Genomic DNA, 18,407 nt, shown 5'->3' on the forward strand with positions numbered 1-18,407 from the left:
AATAAATTGCTGTTGCTCTTGTCTGCCTGTTGCTGAGTGTCAAGTCACCCCTGTAACCCTAGGGTGGGAATCCCTCCCTCACCCACAGGATGAAGAGGAAGCGATCAAAATTGTAGACAGAGTCAGCTAGGATAAAAGCTGAAAGAAATCCACTATTTGAAAACACTGGTATCTACTCTGCATGTGCCTCCTCTGGCTGGTCTGAAGGAATAAAGTGCAGACAGAGAGGAATCACAACCTGGATCGAGTACTGGTTGGAAGTAAGGTGTGTAAGACTCCCTACGATGCAGGAACAATCTAAAACTTGAGGACCCTTCCTGGCAACTCAACAGAAAAAGTAAAGACTTCTAACTAAATGGAATTAATACTCTTATGAGAAAATAATGAAATTAGGAAAAAAAAAAACAAAAACTAGTGACAAAATCTGCAAAATAGGATTGCTCACAGCCCCAGCTGACCACACTCCACCTCCAAAACTTGACATACCCTCAGGCAACAGAACACAAACTGGACACATCCAAATCCTTAAGCAGACTTTGGAAGGAACCAATGGCTAGCCTGTATTGGGACAATTTTTTAAGATCCAGATAGAATGTCCCACATAAAATATGTGTAAGATGAAAATAAGCTGTATAGAAACTAAAGATCATCATCAGTATTGATCAGATCAAGGATGGTACAAGGGTTATTCTTAACACACCTAAAGAATCCCTTTTCCTCTGCTAGGCAGAAAAAAAGTAAAGCTCAAGAGAAGGTAACATATGAGTCTTAACAGAGGAAAGTCTCTCACGGTAAATTTTCTGCTGCCATGAGTCCAAGTGGAGGCAGATGTCAGTAAACCCATGTCCTTCCATGTCTCTACTCCAGGTACATCACTTCAGTAAGAGGACCCAGGCCTTATGCCAAATGGTATAGATCATAGCATGAGATTCATCTCACACACAAAAAAAACCTTCCACTGAGATCATGTCATTGGCAGTTATGAATTCAGATTAGCACTCTTTGAATCTTTGAACTAAAATAGACAAGGTGGGCTCTAATGAAATGTGTTTACCTCCTGCGCTAGATAGTGCACTTTTCCCCACTTACTGTTACACATTTAAGATGCTACAGTGCTGCCTCCCATAAAATATTTACATAGAGAAAAAAACTGAAATGTCAAAGTATTTCTTATATTGAGAATTAAATCAATATTGAAAGATACATGGAGAGTAGCATAAGACTTTCCATTACACATTCAGCAGAAAGAACAAAAGTTTAGCTGATGACGTCCCCAACATCTTGACTTCTGGCTGGGCTGTAACTGCAGCTGTGGTTTTGTTGCTGTAAGTGCAGACAAGCCATGTAATTACTTGTGGACTTAACTATTTAATTATTCATTCCTGAGTTTAAGAGTCTGTTTCCTTCTTTCTTACAAGGCAAGTAGGCATTTTGCTCAAGTTTTTCCTGACTGCCTTAAAATTACTTTTCCTAGCCTCCTTACTCTTAAGTCCCCTTGCTTTATCTTACCAGTTGACCATTTCTGCAAGGAATGGCTGATATCCCTTCTTCATCCAGGGTCACATCCAAAAGAGGAGCTGGGATACAATAAAAATCATCTGGCTATTGAGAAAAATGAAAGTGCATGTTTATTCAAGGCATATTCTCTGCACAGTAATTGTGCATTCAATTATCTGTTCTGCACATACGTGTACATTGACACAGATTTGTGGAGAGATCCATAGATCTGACTGCTGTGCACCAATCACTGCCATGTAGCCATTCATCTGCCAATACTGAGAGCCCACTACATTCAGGGCATGGTGACAGACACTGGTGTCTGTGGAGAATACTGTTAACTGTTTACCCCAAACCCAATCACCAGTCTTCCTTAAAAGAATCCTAACTTTTTTTTCCTTAGGGACTTTTGTGTCCAACTAAAAAAAAAAAAACGCTGATTTCCTAGGCTCTCTTTCAGCTAAGGATGATCACATACATTTCTGCACAATGAAAGGTAACTGGAACTCTACAGAGTAAGATTTCTAAGAAACTAAGGTGAGAAAAATAGAGTAAGTTGGTACAAGTTTCAGGAATGGCCTGGAATGGCCACAAACATGAATATAGTGCTGGGATGGCTCAACCAACTTATAAGCAAAAGGATGAAGGCTGCATTTGAATGACAAAATAGAAAGATAAAAGGAAGATGAATCCATGCTGAAGCAAAGGAACACCTATCCTCACCTTCTTCCTAAAGAGTGAGGAAAAAAAATCCCTATTTGTATAACTCATGATTTCATGGATTTTCTGTTACATGCAGTGAAATGTGTATATAGGTAATATAATCATGCTGTTTTTTTTAATATTTTTTTATTATGTTATGTGAGTCACCATACAGTACATCATTAGTTTTTGATGTAGTGTTCCATGATTGTTTGTGTATAATCATGTTTTTTAAAGATTTTTTTTTTAATTTAACAGAGAGAGAGACAGCGAGAGAGGGAATGCAAGCAGGGGGAGCAGCAGAGGGAGAAACAGGCTTCCCGCTGAGCAGGGAACCCGATGTGGGACTTGATCCCAGGACCCCAGGATCATGACCTTAGTGGAAGGCAGACGCTTAACGACTGAGCCACCCAGGCACCTCTATAATCATGTTTTTTAAAAGAAAGTACATGAGGGGCTCCTGGGTGGCTCAGTCAGTTGAGCAACCAACTCTTGATTTTGGCTCAGGTCATGATCTCAGGGGCATGAGATCAAGCCCCACGTTGGATTCTGCACTGGGCTTGGAGTCTGCTTAAGATTGTCTCTCTCTCTCGGCTTGCTGGAAGAGAGGTGGGGGGTGGGGGGATGGGAGGGAGAAGAGATAATTGGGTGAGGGGCATTGAGGAGGGCACTTGATGTAATGAGCATTGGGTATTATATGCAACTGATGTATCACCAAATTTTACCTATGAAACTAATAAAAAAAAATTCTCTCCCTCTCTCTCTGCCCCTCCCTCCCCTGCTAGTGCAAGCACGTGCATTCTCTAATTAATTAATTAATTAATTCAGGATGCATGACTACGTTTATGCAGTTAGTTATGCTGGTCCCATCTTTGACTAGTTATTTATCAATTATGAAATTGGAAATAAATTAGATTGCCTATTTTGCTCAATTAAATGTGTTACTGAAAGAAACATTTGATTCACATCTTCTAAATATTAGAAACAAATATATTTGGTCACTGAAATTCTGCTCATGATAAATAATACTGTAGACTTTGTATTATGTATCCAGAGATTGATTTAGTATTTGTGATTTAGTGTAATAGCTCTACTAACACAAGGGTTAACTAATCTATTCCTTTATGGCTAGGATTCCACTGAAAATTATATTTATTGGATATTTAATTAAATCATAAAATTTTATTTGGGCCTATAGAAGCAGTCATTTTTTACCTTGCTTGTCTATATTTTCTAAGTTTCTACTAAAGATTATGTACTATTTTTATAATAATAAGGAAATACATAGTTTTTGGAAGAAACAAATAAATACTACTGAAGAATCAGCATAGGAAAATTGGATCAAGATAGCGAAATGCACATACCACTTTCTCCTCCCTCTGCAAATCACTCAAAGTGTCAAAAGAGATACGTTTTACAAAGAGTAGATCTATAAATCACTAAACATTTCCATTAACAGAACAGAAATTGCTGGATATTCCTGGAGGATAAAAAGCAAGCAAGAATGGTTTGATAAGGGCAGAGGAAAACCTCATTCTGAAAAAAGATACAAAGAAAAATGTGTAGAAGATAAATGCTGAAATAGAAAAAGCACATATCCAGCACAAGAATAAAAGCAATAGTAAGGCATCCCCAATTCAGAAGACAATGGCCAAAGTAACCTAAGAATGTTTTTCTGAACAAAGAGGCCAGGAAACCATCCCTCCTTCTAACACTGAACAGCAGGCAGCAGCTCAGTGAGATTCCAGAATAAAACCCATCAAGTGTCCTCTTGGTGACAAAATGAGCACCTGCCTTGAGGTCAGGAAGGGTTTATCCTGGTGTAGTGGTCCTTGGACAGAAAATAAAATCATGGGGCACCTGGGTGGCTTAGTCATTAAGCGTCTGCCTTTGGCTCAGGTCATGGTCCCAGGGTCCTGAGATCGAGGCCTGCGGAGCAGGAAGCCTGCTTCTCCCTCTCCCACCAGCAGCCCCCCCCGACCCACTTGTGTTCCCTCTCTCGCTGTGTCTCTCTGTGTCAACTAAATAAATAAAATCTTTAAAAAAGAAAAGAAAAAAGAAAATTGTCCTTCGTTGGAGCCTTCTAAAAGAATATAGACAGAAGTATAAAAAGGGAAGTTAGGTTTGCCTGAAAAGCAAATAAATTACAATTCTTTAGGATTATCATTACTTTGGAGTTGATACCATATTTGTTTGTCTTAAAGTGAAGTGTGACAGCTGACTGACACACTCTACCTCTCACACAGGCCCAGACCGCATCCACTAAGAGAGTTTTGGCAAGAAACTAAGTCGACATAACTGCAAAGGAAATATGCAGTCTTTACCTATATTCATCAATCAATCAATCAATCAACCTAGTCCTCCATTAATAAATAGGAATCAACACCCAAAGATCAAAATGAACTGAACAGTAATGTAGTGATGCCAAAAATAAACAGAGGACCCTGAAGAAAATAGTAATTCAAGGAAAAGAAGACCACCTTGGAATTTAAGGTTTAATTCAGTACCTTCAAGAGTGTGAAAAAAGAGCAGATGGCTAAGATACAGAGGAAGTCAGGGGAAGGAGAGGCTTCAGGAAATTAACAAAGTGACTGTTAAATTTCTTAAAATTAGGGCGCCTGGGTGGCTCAGTTGGTTAAGCGTCTGCCTTCGGCTCAGATCATGATCCCAGGGTCCTAGGATCAAGTCCCGCATCGGGCTCCCTGCTCAGCGGGGAGCCTGCTTCTCCCTCTCCTCCCTGCTCTCACTCTCTCTCTCTCTCTCTCAAATAAATAAATAAAATCTTTAAAATTTTTTCTTAAAATTAACGAAAGGCTGAAATATCGATACCACCATGACCAAATTATTGTTATAAAAAAAAAAAGAAGTTAAAGGGATAGGCAAGAATGCAGAACAAACACGCACACAAATAAAGTTTGGAAAACAAGAGAACATTTAAGAGACACTGAGGTTCAATCCAAACAATGCAACAGTCATCTAACAGGAGTTCCAGAAGGAGATAAAGAAGAAAAAGAAGGGAGTAAGTACTGCTTTTAAATATTAGAAGACAATATATAGAACTAAAGAATGACTGAGTGCTCATACTGAAAGAACTCACATAGCAGGGACTAGGATGGAGGTTGTAAAAAGGTAAAACTGGTAAAAATGCAAGGTTCCAACAATAAACATAAGGTTCAAAAGGCTTCCACATTGGCATATAAAGGAATGAGGTCAGTAGAGATACTGTGCTTCCCCACAGCCAACAGTGCACAAGAGAAGACAATGGACAAGTATTTCCAAAATTCTGGAGGAAAATTATTCCAAGCATGGGATTCAATGTGCAAAAAAATTAAGAAAAGACTAGCATAATCTACCTCTCTGTCTTCTAAATTACTGAATTTATATCTTCACTAGGTAAGTATACTGGATCAGATTCATATGTCTAAGATTAATGCAAACTTACCTCATGAAACTCATGATGTTAAATCTTCATTAAGAAAGGGAAAGGGAAACTTTAGCGTGATGGTTCTATTATTGTATGTAAATGACAAAGAAAGAAAGAAACAGTAGGAGACGATGGAGGATGGGGGAAGACAGTGAAACACACACAAATACACACACACACACAGAAGGAAGGAGGAAGTGAAGAAGGACAGAAGCAAACAAAGAGACAGACCAGGACAGATACTTGGGCAAGAGAAGGAGGGATAGAGGAATTGGTATTTATGCTGTCAAATTCAGACAGGAAACTTAAAAAGTTTAGGTATGTTTTTAAGAAACTTCCAAGTCCACTTGCAGAAACAGATGCTGAATTTTTTAGGAAGAAAATCTGTGAAGATGTTTACCAGGCCTGATATATGGTATATATACCATTTATTTTACTAAATTTAAATTCAATTAACTAACATAGTATATCATTAGTCTCAGATATAGAGTTAAATATTACATCAGTTGCATATAACACCCAGTGCTCATCACATCATGACCCTCCTTAAAGTCAATCACCCAGTTGCCCCATCTCCCCGTCCACCTCCCCTCCACCCACCCTCAGTCTGTTCCCTATAGTTAAGAGGCTCTCGTGTTTTTTTCCCCTCTGATGACTTCCCATTCAGTTTTCCCACCCTTCCCCTATGATCCTCTACGCTGTTTCTTATATTCCACATGTGAGTGAAACCATATAATTATCTTTCTGATTGACTTCTTTCACTCAGCACACCATCCACGTCGATGTAAATGGTTAAGTATTCATCCTGTCTGATGGCTGAGTAATAAATAGTCCATTGTATATATATACCACTTCTTCTTTATCCATTCATCTGTCAATGGACATCTTGGCTCTTTCCAGTTTGGCTATTGTGGACAATGCTGTTATAAACATTGGGGTGCAGGTGCCCCTTCAGGTCACTAAACTTATTTATTTGGGGTAAATACCTAGTAGTGCAATTGCTGAGTCATACGGTAGCTTTATTTTTTTTTTAAATTTTTTTATTGTTATGTTAATCACCATACATTACATCATTAGTTTCTGATGTAGTGTTCCATGATTCATTGTTTGTGCATAACACCCAGTGCTCCATGCAGAACGTGTCCTCTTTAATACCCATCACCAGGCTAACCCATCCCCCCAGCCCCCTCCCCTCTAGAAACCTCAGTTTGTTTTTCAGAGTCCATCGTCTCTCATGGTTCGTCTCCCCCTCCGACTTACTCCCCTTCATTCTTCCCCTCCTGCTATCTTCTTCTTCTTTTTTTTTTTCTTAACATATATTGCATTATTTGTTTCAGAGGTACAGATCTGTGATTCAACAGTCTTGCACAATTCACAGCGCTCACCATAGCACATACCCTCCCCAATGTCTATCACCCAGCCACCCCATCCCTCCCAACCCTCCCATCCCCCACCACTCCAGCAAACCTCAGTTTGTTTCCTGAGGTTAAAAATTCCTCATATCAGCGAGGTCATATAATACATGTCTTTCTCTGACTGACTTATTTCACTCAGCATAACACCCTCCGGTTCCATCCACGTCATTGCAAATGGCAAGATCTCATTCCTTTTGATGGCTGCATAATATTCCATTGTGTATATATCCCCCATCTTCTTTATCCATTCATCTGTCGATGGACATCTTGGCTCTTTCCACAGTTTGGCTATTGTGGACATTGCTGCTATAAATATTGGGGTGCATGTACCCCTTCGGATCCCTACATTTGTATCTTTGGGGTAAATACCCAGGAGTGCAATTGCTGGATCATATGGTAGCTCTATTTTCAACTGTTTGAGGAACCTCCATACTGTTTTCCAGAGTGGCTGCACCAGCTTGCATTACCACCAATAGTGTAAGAGGGTTCCTCTTTCTCCACATCCTCGCCAACATTTGTTATTTCCTGACTTACTAATTTTAGCCATTCTGACTGGTGTCAGGTGGTATTCATTGTGGTTTTGATTTGTATTTCCCTGATGCCAAGTGATGTGGAGCATTTTTTCATGTGTCTGTGGGCCATTTGAATGTCTTCTTTGGAGAAATGTCTTTTCATGTCTTCTGCCCAATTCTTGATTGGATTATTTGTTCTTTGGGTGTTGACTTTGATAAGTTCCTTATAGATCTTGGGATACTAGCCCTTTATCTGATATGTCATTTGCAAACATCTTCTCCCATTCCATAGGTTGCCTTTTAGTTTTGTCAACTGCTTCCTTTGCTGTGCAGAAGCTTTTTATCTTGATGAAGTCCCAGTAGTTCATTTTTGCTTTTGTTTCCCTTGCCTTTGGAAATGAGTCTTGCAAGAAGTTGCTGTGGCCAAGGTCAAGGAGGTAGCTGCCTGTGTTCTCCTCTAGGATTCTGATGGATTCCTGTCTCACATTTAAGTCTTTCATCCATTTTGAGTCTATTTTTATGTATAGTGTAAGAAAATGGTCCAGTTTCATTCTTCTGCATGTGGCTGTCCAATTTATCCAAGACCAGTTGTTGAAGAGACTTTTTTCCATTGGATATTCTTTCCTGCTTTGTTGAAGATTAGTTGACCATAGAGTTGAGGGTCCATTTCTGGGCTCTCTATTCTGTTCCATTGATCGATGTGTCTGTTTTTGTGCCAGTACCATACTGTCTTGATGATGACAGCTTTGTAATAGAGCTTGAAGTCTGGCACTTGCCACAGGTTTTCTATTTCTTCCTATTTCAGTTTTGGTAGTTTAAATGTTTCTAGGAATGCATCCATTTCTTCCAGAAAGAGAGAGAGAAAGAGGGAACAACCAGGCAGAGGAAGAGGGAAAAGCAGGCTCCCCACTGAGCAGAGAGCCAGATGTGGGGCTCAGTCTCAGGACCCTAAGATCATGATCTGAGCTGAAGGCAGCTGCTTAACTGACTGAGCCACCCAGATGCCCCCAAACTTTCTTTTGTGTCCATTAGCATGATAAATGGTTCTCCACTCCCTCACTTTCAATCTGGAGGTGCTTTTGGGTCTAAAATGAGTCTCTTATAGACAGCATATTGATGGGTCTTCCTTTTTTATCCAATCTGATACCCTTTCAGAGGTTTTCATTGGTGCATTTAGCCCATTTACATTCAGAGTAACTACTGAAAGATATGGGTTCAGTGCCATTTTATTACCTGTAAAGTCCCTGTTTCTGTAGACTCTCTGGTTCTTTTGGTCTGTTACTTTTGGGCTCACTCTTTGCTTGCAGGATCCCCTTTAATATTTCTTGCAGGGCTGGTTTAAGTGCTCACAATTCTTTTAGTTGCTGGTTTTTGTATTTTTTAAGATTTTATTTATTTGACAGAGAGAGAGCACGCACAAGCAGGGGGAGTGGCAAGCAGAGGGGGAGGGAGAAGCAGACTCCCCACTGAGCAAGGAGCCTGATGCGGGGCTCGATCCCAGGACCCTGGGATCATGACCTTTAGCCAAAGGCAGATGCTTCACTGACTAAGCCACCCAGAGGCCCTTTTTTTAGTTTGTTTGTCCTGGAAGCTCTTTATCTTTCCTTCCATTCTTAATGACATCCTTGCTGGATAAAGTATTCTTGCCTGCATGTTTTTTTAAAATTTAGTACCCTGAATATATCATGCCAGCCCTTTCTGGCCTGCCTGGTCTCTGTGGATAGGTCTGCTGCCAGTCTAATGTTCTACCCTTGTACATTAAGGACCTCTTGTCTTGAGCTGCTTTCAGGATTTTCTCTTTATCTCTGAAATTTGCAAGCTTCACTATTATATATGTCGGGGTGTTGACCTATACTTATTGATTTTGAGGGGGGATTCTCTGTGCCTCTTGGACTTGAATACCTTGAATAATCTTCCCAAGATTAGGGAAGTTCTCAGCTATGATTTGCTCAAATATACCTTCTGTTCCCCCCCTTTCTTCTTCCTCTGTGACCCCAATAATTCTAATACTGTTTCGCTTTATGGCATCACTAATTTCTTGAAGCCTCCCCTCATGGTCCATTACTTGTTTTTCTCTCTTTTCCTCAGTTTCCTTCCTTTCCATCATTTTGTTTTCTTTGTCACTGACTCTCTCAGCTGCCTCAGTTACCCTAGCTGTTAAAACATCCATTTCAGAGTGCATCTCAGTTAAAGCATTTTTAATATTGACCTGATTAGATTTTATTTCTGCACTAAGAGATTCTCTAGTGTCTTTTATGCTTTTTTCAAGCCTAGCTAGTAACTTTATAATTATTATTCTAAATTCTGGGACTGATATTTTCTTATATCCATATCGATTCGATTTATGGCAGAGTATTACCTCTGGTTCCTCCTTTTGTTGTGAACTTCTCCTTCGAGTCATTTTGTCCAGAGAAGAACAGATGAACAAGAGAACAAAATAAAAAATATCAACCACGACCCAGTGAAATACACACTAGATAAATCTGCAGAGGTCAGAAACCAAAGAAGAAAAGAAAAAAAAAGGGAAAAAAGAGAGAATATTATCTCACAGGTGGACAAAACAGGGTAATCCACTTGATCCTGGGTGTATTCTGGTCTGTTGGTTAGAAGACACTAAATCCCAAAATTGTAAAGAAAAACATATAAATACACACACATACACACACACACACACAAACACACACACACACAAATAAAACTGAATACAGTGAAATGAAGCCAAAAATGAAGAATATAATAATATAAATGTAAAAATTAAAATTAAAAAAAGCCTTAAAAACAGAGTTGATGAAATAAGAAACTAGCTGAAAAGGAAAAAAAGAAAGAAAAATTTACAATGAAATAGAAAAGACTCATGAGAAAAAAAACCTCAAATTCTATATACTATTTTCCCCTATCACAGGAGTTTTTCAGTTCTGTGTGATCCATAAACTTGGCATTTGCCTGACATTCCTGCTGGACTTCTGGGGTAAGGGCCTGTTGCACTGATTCTCAGGTGTCTTTGCCTGGGCGGAGTGGTACCACCCCTTGCCAGGCAGCCAGCTCAGTGTAAGCTGCTTCGGGTTGCTCTATGTGACTTTTGTTCCCTGAAGGCTTTTTGCACTGCTTTAGAGGATAAAAAAAAGTAAAAATGGCAGTGTGCTGATCTGCTGAATGATCACGGCCCCCACTTTTCAGTGCACCCTCAGGGACAAGCAGTCAATCCCTTTTGTGTGCAATAAACTGTGCAGACTCCTGTGGTGCATACCCAAACAAATCCTCCTGGGGCGGGGGTGGTCTCATCATGGCCCCCCTGCTCGCTGGGCCCCCGCTTGGGGAGCAGTTGCCTGATCCTGCAAGAACCCCTGCCGCTCCTCCCAGGGGACGGAGCAGAGTGTTGGAGTGGCTGTCACTTACTGGACTCCTGTTTAGAGAGCAGTCATGGGACTGTGCTGTGGTTCCTGGTTTATGGCAATGCCTAGCTTGAGATCCCACTCCCAGGTTGGCTGATTGTAGCCAGCTTCCTGGCTCCAATGCTTGGGGAACTCTGCCACACTCAGGCACCCCCATTCTTTCTGTGATCCTGGGGATCCTGAGACCACACTGTCCCACCTAAGATTCTGCCCTGCTTCACCACCTGAGCACTTTTCAGGCACTGGAGCAGACTTCTAAAAGTTCTGATTTTGAACTCTGCAGCTATATCACTTTCTAGTAGCTGGCTTACAGAGGATAACTCCCCGCCGTGGTTTATCTTCTGATATATCCCCTCAGATTCACGTCTTTGCACTTTCTACCTTACAAAAAGTGGTTGCTTTTCTATTTGTAGAATTTCAGGAATTCTTTACTTAGATATCAGGTTGAATTCATAGGGGTTCAGAATGATTTGACAGATATCTAGCTGAATTCCTGGGACCAGATGAAACGAGGGTCCCCTACTTTTCCACCATCTTCCCTAGAAAGCCCTACCATATTTTTTTTAAAGGCTAGCTTTATGTGGCTTTTTATATTTTGATGAAGAACAATCTGAATTCTGAACACGCATATACAATGCCAGGCTTTCACTGACTTCCAGATGCTGCACTTCTCAGTATAGCTCAAGATCTCTACTCCCTGGAATATATGGACTTCCCTTCACCCACAACCACTCTCCCTGCTGCACACCCATTCTCTATTCACTCTGGAACATGGCTTCAGCAGCAAGAGTGGAAGGGAGAAGAGGAAGATGGGCAGGAGAAAGAGTGCCCAGGGCCATTCCCCTTGCCTACCACAAATGTGGTCCTCTCTCTGCCTTTGCTGGAGTTAAACCCAGTTTCCTACACCTGCATGTTATGGAAAAGTAAGACACTCTTCATTTATTTTTACACTTAAAGGCCCAATGAAAAGTGCCCACTTTATATTTCCCTTGAGACACTTGAGGGTCTAAGTAAAAGAGGGAGGAATGCTGTTTCTATGTGACTAGAAGTCCAAAGTATTAGGAAACCTAAAGATGCATTGTACGCATCTTCTTGAGTACCTGCAGGATTCAGGGAAGCTATAGATGCTCTACTGTTTTGCAGTTTGCTAGGGAAGAGCAAAAATCTTAGTCCAAAGTAGCTGGAAACAGAAATGGGAAAGGAAGCATATAGACCAAGTTCTTAGGAATCTCTTGAAACGATCTGGGAGATAAATGTGAAACGACCAAGGGAATTTAAACCAGCATGGTAAACCTGTTCTTTGACAGGCATCTTGGCCAGGACTCACATGGCTGAAGCCCTTGCCTCAAGCTGTGGGTGTCACTTTTACTCAATTACAGCTATAGAAAATCCTGCCCTCCACAAAGATACAGGTTTCAACTAGGATGAAAGTTGAAACAGCACAGAACTAAAAATGCACTGCCTCAGGTACATAATTTTGTACAATGGAAGGTTCTAGAACTGTACTGCTCAATACATTAGCTACAAGCCATATGTGGCAATTTAGATTTAAATCAATTAAGATTAAATAAAATTAAAAATTCAGTTCCTTATTCACACTAGCTACATACTGGACACACACTAGCTGTCCCTTTGGACAGCACAAAATCATTTCCATCACTAGAAAGCTCTAAAGGACAGTGCTATTTTAGGGCATTATTAGCACAAACGCAAAGGTTAACTTGGAAATATGAGCTACTCTGGCAACTGTGTGATTAATATATCTAAAAGATATGACTTACAGATAACCTAAAGTAACTCAAATATGAGGGTGCCTTCAACCAAGCCTGCTACCCAATATCCTTGAAGTTTTAATTTATGTCATTATTGATATCACATTAAACAGATAAGAAATATAAATCAGAGTGATTAACTAACTTGCCCCAGATAGTTGTATCTGTAACTACAGAATATCAAGTTTCTTTTTTTTCTATATATCCCTAAAGTTCCAAGAATCCTATCTGCATAGAACCTAATATAGGATCTTGCACAGAGAATGTATCCAGTAATATTGGTTGCATCACTGATGCAATTACTGATTTCAATTATTTCAATGACGCAATGAGTGAAGGAATAAATGAGTAGAGCTAGTAGTAAAACAGAGCAATAGGAGAACATGACTAAGAGCCTCAGAAGTAAAATTGTGGTCACTGAATTGCTAAGGGTGAGCTGGAATTTCAACCAGCAATTTCTCAGAAAACATGTGATGCCTTCCTTATGGTTTTCTGAATCATTCTCTTGCCCACTTAATTAATGCTGGTACCTTTCACTTTTTACCCCTTGCTTAGAATACTTTGGACCCACTTCTCTGGGAGTCCTTTGCCTGTCCACAGAATTTCCACCCAGTGCTAGATTTAAGTAAAGTCTCTGTGTATCCCAGCCATAGAGATGTGCTCCATTACCAAATAAGTTATTCTCAACTCAACAAAGAAGGGAATAAATTTAGCGTTGAGGGAAACTGCTACAGGGGGGATAAGAAATAACCACTTAAGTTTCAAATTTGTAAAATTTTGCACTCTGTTGTCTGCTTTAGTTTTCTCTAGAAGAGACAGGATGACCAGCTTTTTCTATTATTTTCTTCATGTTCCCCCCCGGCCCCTAATCAAGTCAAAATTTTGAGCCATGATTATTACTTACAGGAGATTCGCTGACTCCAAAGATGTCTCTGACATCCCGAACAGATTGCTTGTTCTTTTTTCTCATGGTTTGAGTGTAAGTGTTATATCTCTTTTTCACTGCAGCTGCTTGGGTTCGAGTCAGCGTAGAGAGCAAGGCTTTGCCATCCTCCTCTTCATCACCCGAGATCAGGGTTGATAAACCCACGTCTTGCAACCACTCTGCTTCAAGTTCTCCTTCTGAAAATAACATTACCAAGAAAAGGTTAGAACATTCTGCATTTGATTAGATGACGTGTATATCTACAGGCCTGTGCATATCAGTGAATAGGAAGTGTCAATAAACACTATATTAAGGCGATCTTGGACCCTGACGGCATGTTAAGTGAAATAAATCAGACAGACAAAGACAAATACCATATGATCTCACTTCTATGTGAAGTCTTAAAACAAAACAAAAACCACAAGTTCATAGATACAGAGAACAGACAGGTGGTTGCCAGAGGTAGGAGGTAGGTGAAATAGGTGAAGGGAGCAAAAGTCCAAGCTTCCAGTTATAAAATAAGTAAGTCATGGGAATATACTGTATAGCATGATGATAATAATAGTTAATAATACTGTATTGCAATATTAGAAAGTTGCTAAGGAGTAAATCTTAAACACTGTCATCACAAGGAAAAAAATCTGTAATTATGGTGATAGATATAAACTAGACTTAATTGTGATGATCACTTTGCAACGTATACAAATATCAAATCATTACATTGTACACCTGAAACTAATATGTCATATGTCAGTTATACCTGAATTTAAAATAAAGAGACCATCCTTTTTCCCAGAGTAATTGTAGGAAAGGCCTATGGGAATGAATGAAAAATTCGTATGATATGTTTTTAAGGATTTATTTATTTATTTGAGAGAGAGAGAGCACACGTGTACATGCGAGTGGGAGGAGAGGCAGATGGAGAAGGAGAGAGAGAGAGAGAGAGAGAGAGAAGAAGGCTCCACTCACACTCGGAGCCTGACACAGGGCTTGATCCCATGACCCTAAGTTCATAACCTGAGCCAAAATCAAGAGTCACACGCTTAACTGACTGAGCTACCCAGGTGCCCTGTATGATATTTTTTAAATAAGTCAAATTTTAAAGTGTTTTCTAGGAGAGTAAGGTTAATTGGAAAATTTAGTAAGGTAATTTTCTTCACCAGAGAGTTAAATATAAGCCATATCTGGACTTCCAATCTCAAACAATGATAAAATATGAATATTTAAACTAAAACTGTAATAGAAAAAGAGTGGCTTAGTGGTACAGGAAAGGGTTTTTTAATCACTCAAATGCTGGTTTAAATTCCAATGCAACCATTTACTAGGTGAATGGCTTTGGAAAGTTTTTAGATATCTCTAGGCTTCTGTCCTGTTAGCAAAATGGAGGTAATAATAAGATGTATCAGGTGACTATGAGGATTGTTTTATCAATTTATTCATGAGAGATGGCAAAGAATCTGGAACAGAGGATGAATTCAATAGATATTCATTCTCTTACTTTTCTCTATAATTTTAAACATTAGGTAATCTTCCCTTTTTTTCAGAAGGCAACTAAAAAACTTGAAATTCATCATAATAAAGGTTAATTGCTATTATAAATTAGATGTGCAGAAATAACTTTAAAAATTCAGAATAACAACATCATGTAACAGAAAATTCACTACACATACATTTCTGGGAACTATGCTAAACAGGCATTACCTGAATGTGATTTATTTAAAAAGCAGATTAGACTGATTTATAAATAGCCTGTCAAGTCATTAGTCTAAGACTCTTGGACTCTGCTTACATTATTGCATCACTGGTATATGAACAAAGACTTCTAAATGTACTTTACAGGTTCAATTTCTTAGCTAGGCAATCTTTACCCTACCATCTTGTTTCTATTATTCATTTCCTTTATAAGCTACCCCTTTAATAGAAAATGCAAAGGTAAACATAAGCTTACTAGCCTTAATCGAAAATAATAAACCTTTTAAATTAGTGAGCTGTGACTTTGAAATCTTCCTTTACTTAAGCCTTAGATAAGATTTTCATTTTTAAGACAAAATTTACAAATATAGTTTAATATTAAAGTCTTAAAAATTGGAATTTTTCCTCCCTCCACCTCTGTAAACAGTAAAGAGAAGAAGGAAGGAGTAATTGGAGTTAACATATGCTAGGGGTGAGGATGGTCTAAATCCTTGCACTCCGACTACAGAAATCTGTAGAATATCTATTCTCCATAGGAAAGAAATGTCTTAGAAATCAGTGTTACTCCTGTAGCATTGCTAAATTATGGAAATTGCAACCCCGTGTTCATCACTCCAGTTGCCAAATATATACCTTCCACATAGAACACTCTTTTGGATTTCAGCTCCATATATCCAACTACCTACTCAACATCTACTTGACTTTATTGATCACATATCAAACTCAACATGTTCAAACCTGAACACATATTCTTCATTCCCAACTCTAGACCTCTTCCAGTATTCCACATTTCAGTAAATGAAACCCACCATCCATCTATCTAATTAGCAATGAAACTTAGGAAACATTATTGACATCTCCCTCTTTTACACATCAAAACCAGTATCACCAAGTCCTTTTGATATTAATTTGTTATTTCTCAAAAATTTCCCACTTTATTTATCTCTTCTGCTCTGACCCTGGTCCAAGGTACCATCATGATTCACCTGAACTACTGCAGGAGCCTCCCAGCTGTTCCTCCCACTGGATTCCCCTTCCAATCCATTCTCCATATTGTAACTAAATTAGACCTTTCCAAATGCAAGTATAAGCTCTTTTCTAAAATAATACCACAGTTCTTCCTTGCTCTTGGGATTAGGAATAAAACCCTTGGGGTGCCTGGGTGGCTCAGATGGTTAAGCGTCTGCCTTCGGCTCAGGTCATGATCCCAGGGTCCTGGGATCGAGCCCCACATCGGGCTCCTGGCTCAGCGGGGAGCCTGCTTCTCCCTCTGCCTCTCTCCCTGCTCATGCTCTCTCTCTCTCTATCTCTGTGTCTCAAATGAATAAATAAAATCTTTAAAAAAAAAGGAATAAAACCCTTAACACAGTCCACAAGACATGAAGCTGCTGACTTTCCCGTCCACAGCTCGTCACCATGCTCTTTTCACTCTCTTCTCTCTAGCAGTACTGGCTTACATTTGTTCCTCAAAAGCTCCATGCTATATTTTGTTATAAGGCCTTTGGACATGCCAATCCTTCTATTTGGTCCCCTAATTATTGGCCATTCAATCTTTCAGATCTTAGTTTATTCATTTCTCCCTCAATGAAGTCTTCTTTTTTTTTCCTGAACCCTTCAGTCAAGGTCAGGTCCTACTATTACCCATCCTAATCCTGCGGTGTGTGTTTTCCCTTCAAATAATTTTTTTCCCAATATACATCTAGTTATATCATTTCATTAATTATTTTCTTTCCTCCTAGATTATAAACTCCATTAGAGCAGGAAACATTTCTGCCTTTGTTTATAACTCTAACACCAACATCTTACAATGCCTACATAGAGTAGGTACAAGTATTTGTGAATTAATTAATTCTCAGTTGAAATATATAATTATTCTAAGTCAGAAAATGATGAATGAAAAACATCAACTTTCAAAAATGACTGTAGCTATCATACATACTATTCTGTACTGAAAATCCACCAGGTTTATAGCTGTTAGATAAAGATAACAAAAAAGGGAATAAAGTCTTCCAGTAAAGGTAGAGTAGCTTGTATAGAAATAAAAATTCTATGTACAACAATTATGAACTCTGAACTAAGTACATAAAATAACTATTTGAGGGTAATGGAGAAGAACCAAGTGTAGGCAGGAAGTGAAAAATAATTAAATTTTGATTCAAGAAAATGTACTATGTGAGATTTACATCTACACAACTTTTCAGCTGAGGTCATCTTCCAATCCCTACACTATACAGAGTGTGTAGAACACAAACAGAAAACCATAGTCTTACTTATTTCAAGAGTCAGAGGATGGAGTAATGGGATTACTAGGATATCTGAAAAATGAGGAACATATTCCTGTTAGAAGGGAGCCACACCACAGAGAGCTCCAAAATCTGTGCATAAACTCTCATCAAATCCTTGACAAAACATTAAATCAAAAAGGTGTATGTGAAACTCCAGGCATCCTATTGAAAAATAGCCTCCAAAAGGCTAAAATAAATAGCCAAGCTGCATAGAGCAGAAAAGATGGCGTATAACCAAGTTAACTGCTAGAACTGAAATTAACTCCCTTTACAGGAAGATAATGGGATACAGTCTCTGAAACGTATTAGTGTTATAATATTACATTATCAAAGATGTTTCAATAGCTAGGATGTAAGCAAAACAAAAAAAAATGGACTAATTTAGCAAGAGAAAAGGTCATCAATAGAAAGTGACTCAGATGACTCTGATGTTGGACAAGGACTTTTAGGAAAAGATTCTCATGAATGAATAGAGAATTTCAGCAAAGAAATGAAAAATATAAAAAAGAAACTAAAAGAACTAAAACTTAAATTATAGAACTAAAATTAAAATGTATTAAGTAAAAAACTTGCTGGAAGGGCTTAACAGTGTATTAGAGACTTTAAAAGAAAGGGCTGGTAAAATTGAAGATTACATCAATAGAAATCCAATCTGAAAGAGAGAAAAGTATTTTAAAATATTTAAAACAGACCACAAGTGACCTATTGGAAATGTTAGGTATTGTAATATATACATAGTTTGACTTTCAGAGAAGGCAGACGGTGGTATAGAAAAAAAGTATTTGAAGAAA

General features: G+C 38.8%; 1 protein-coding gene across 7 annotated transcripts in view; it reads right to left on the reverse strand.

Annotated features, from left to right (window-relative positions):
- ARHGAP28 (Rho GTPase activating protein 28) overlaps positions 1–18,407 on the reverse strand; it is a 212,031-nt gene that overhangs the window by 78,385 nt on the left and 115,239 nt on the right. For all 7 annotated transcript variants that reach the window (XM_027577187.2, XM_027577192.2, XM_027577186.2 and 4 more), the window contains one exon: positions 13,619–13,836. In XM_027577187.2, coding sequence (XP_027432988.1) covers positions 13,619–13,836 — 218 coding nt within the window. The remainder of the gene's footprint in view (positions 1–13,618; positions 13,837–18,407) is intronic.

This window comes from Zalophus californianus, chromosome 14 (assembly GCF_009762305.2).
Source record: "Zalophus californianus isolate mZalCal1 chromosome 14, mZalCal1.pri.v2, whole genome shotgun sequence".
NCBI lineage: Eukaryota > Metazoa > Chordata > Mammalia > Carnivora > Otariidae > Zalophus > Zalophus californianus.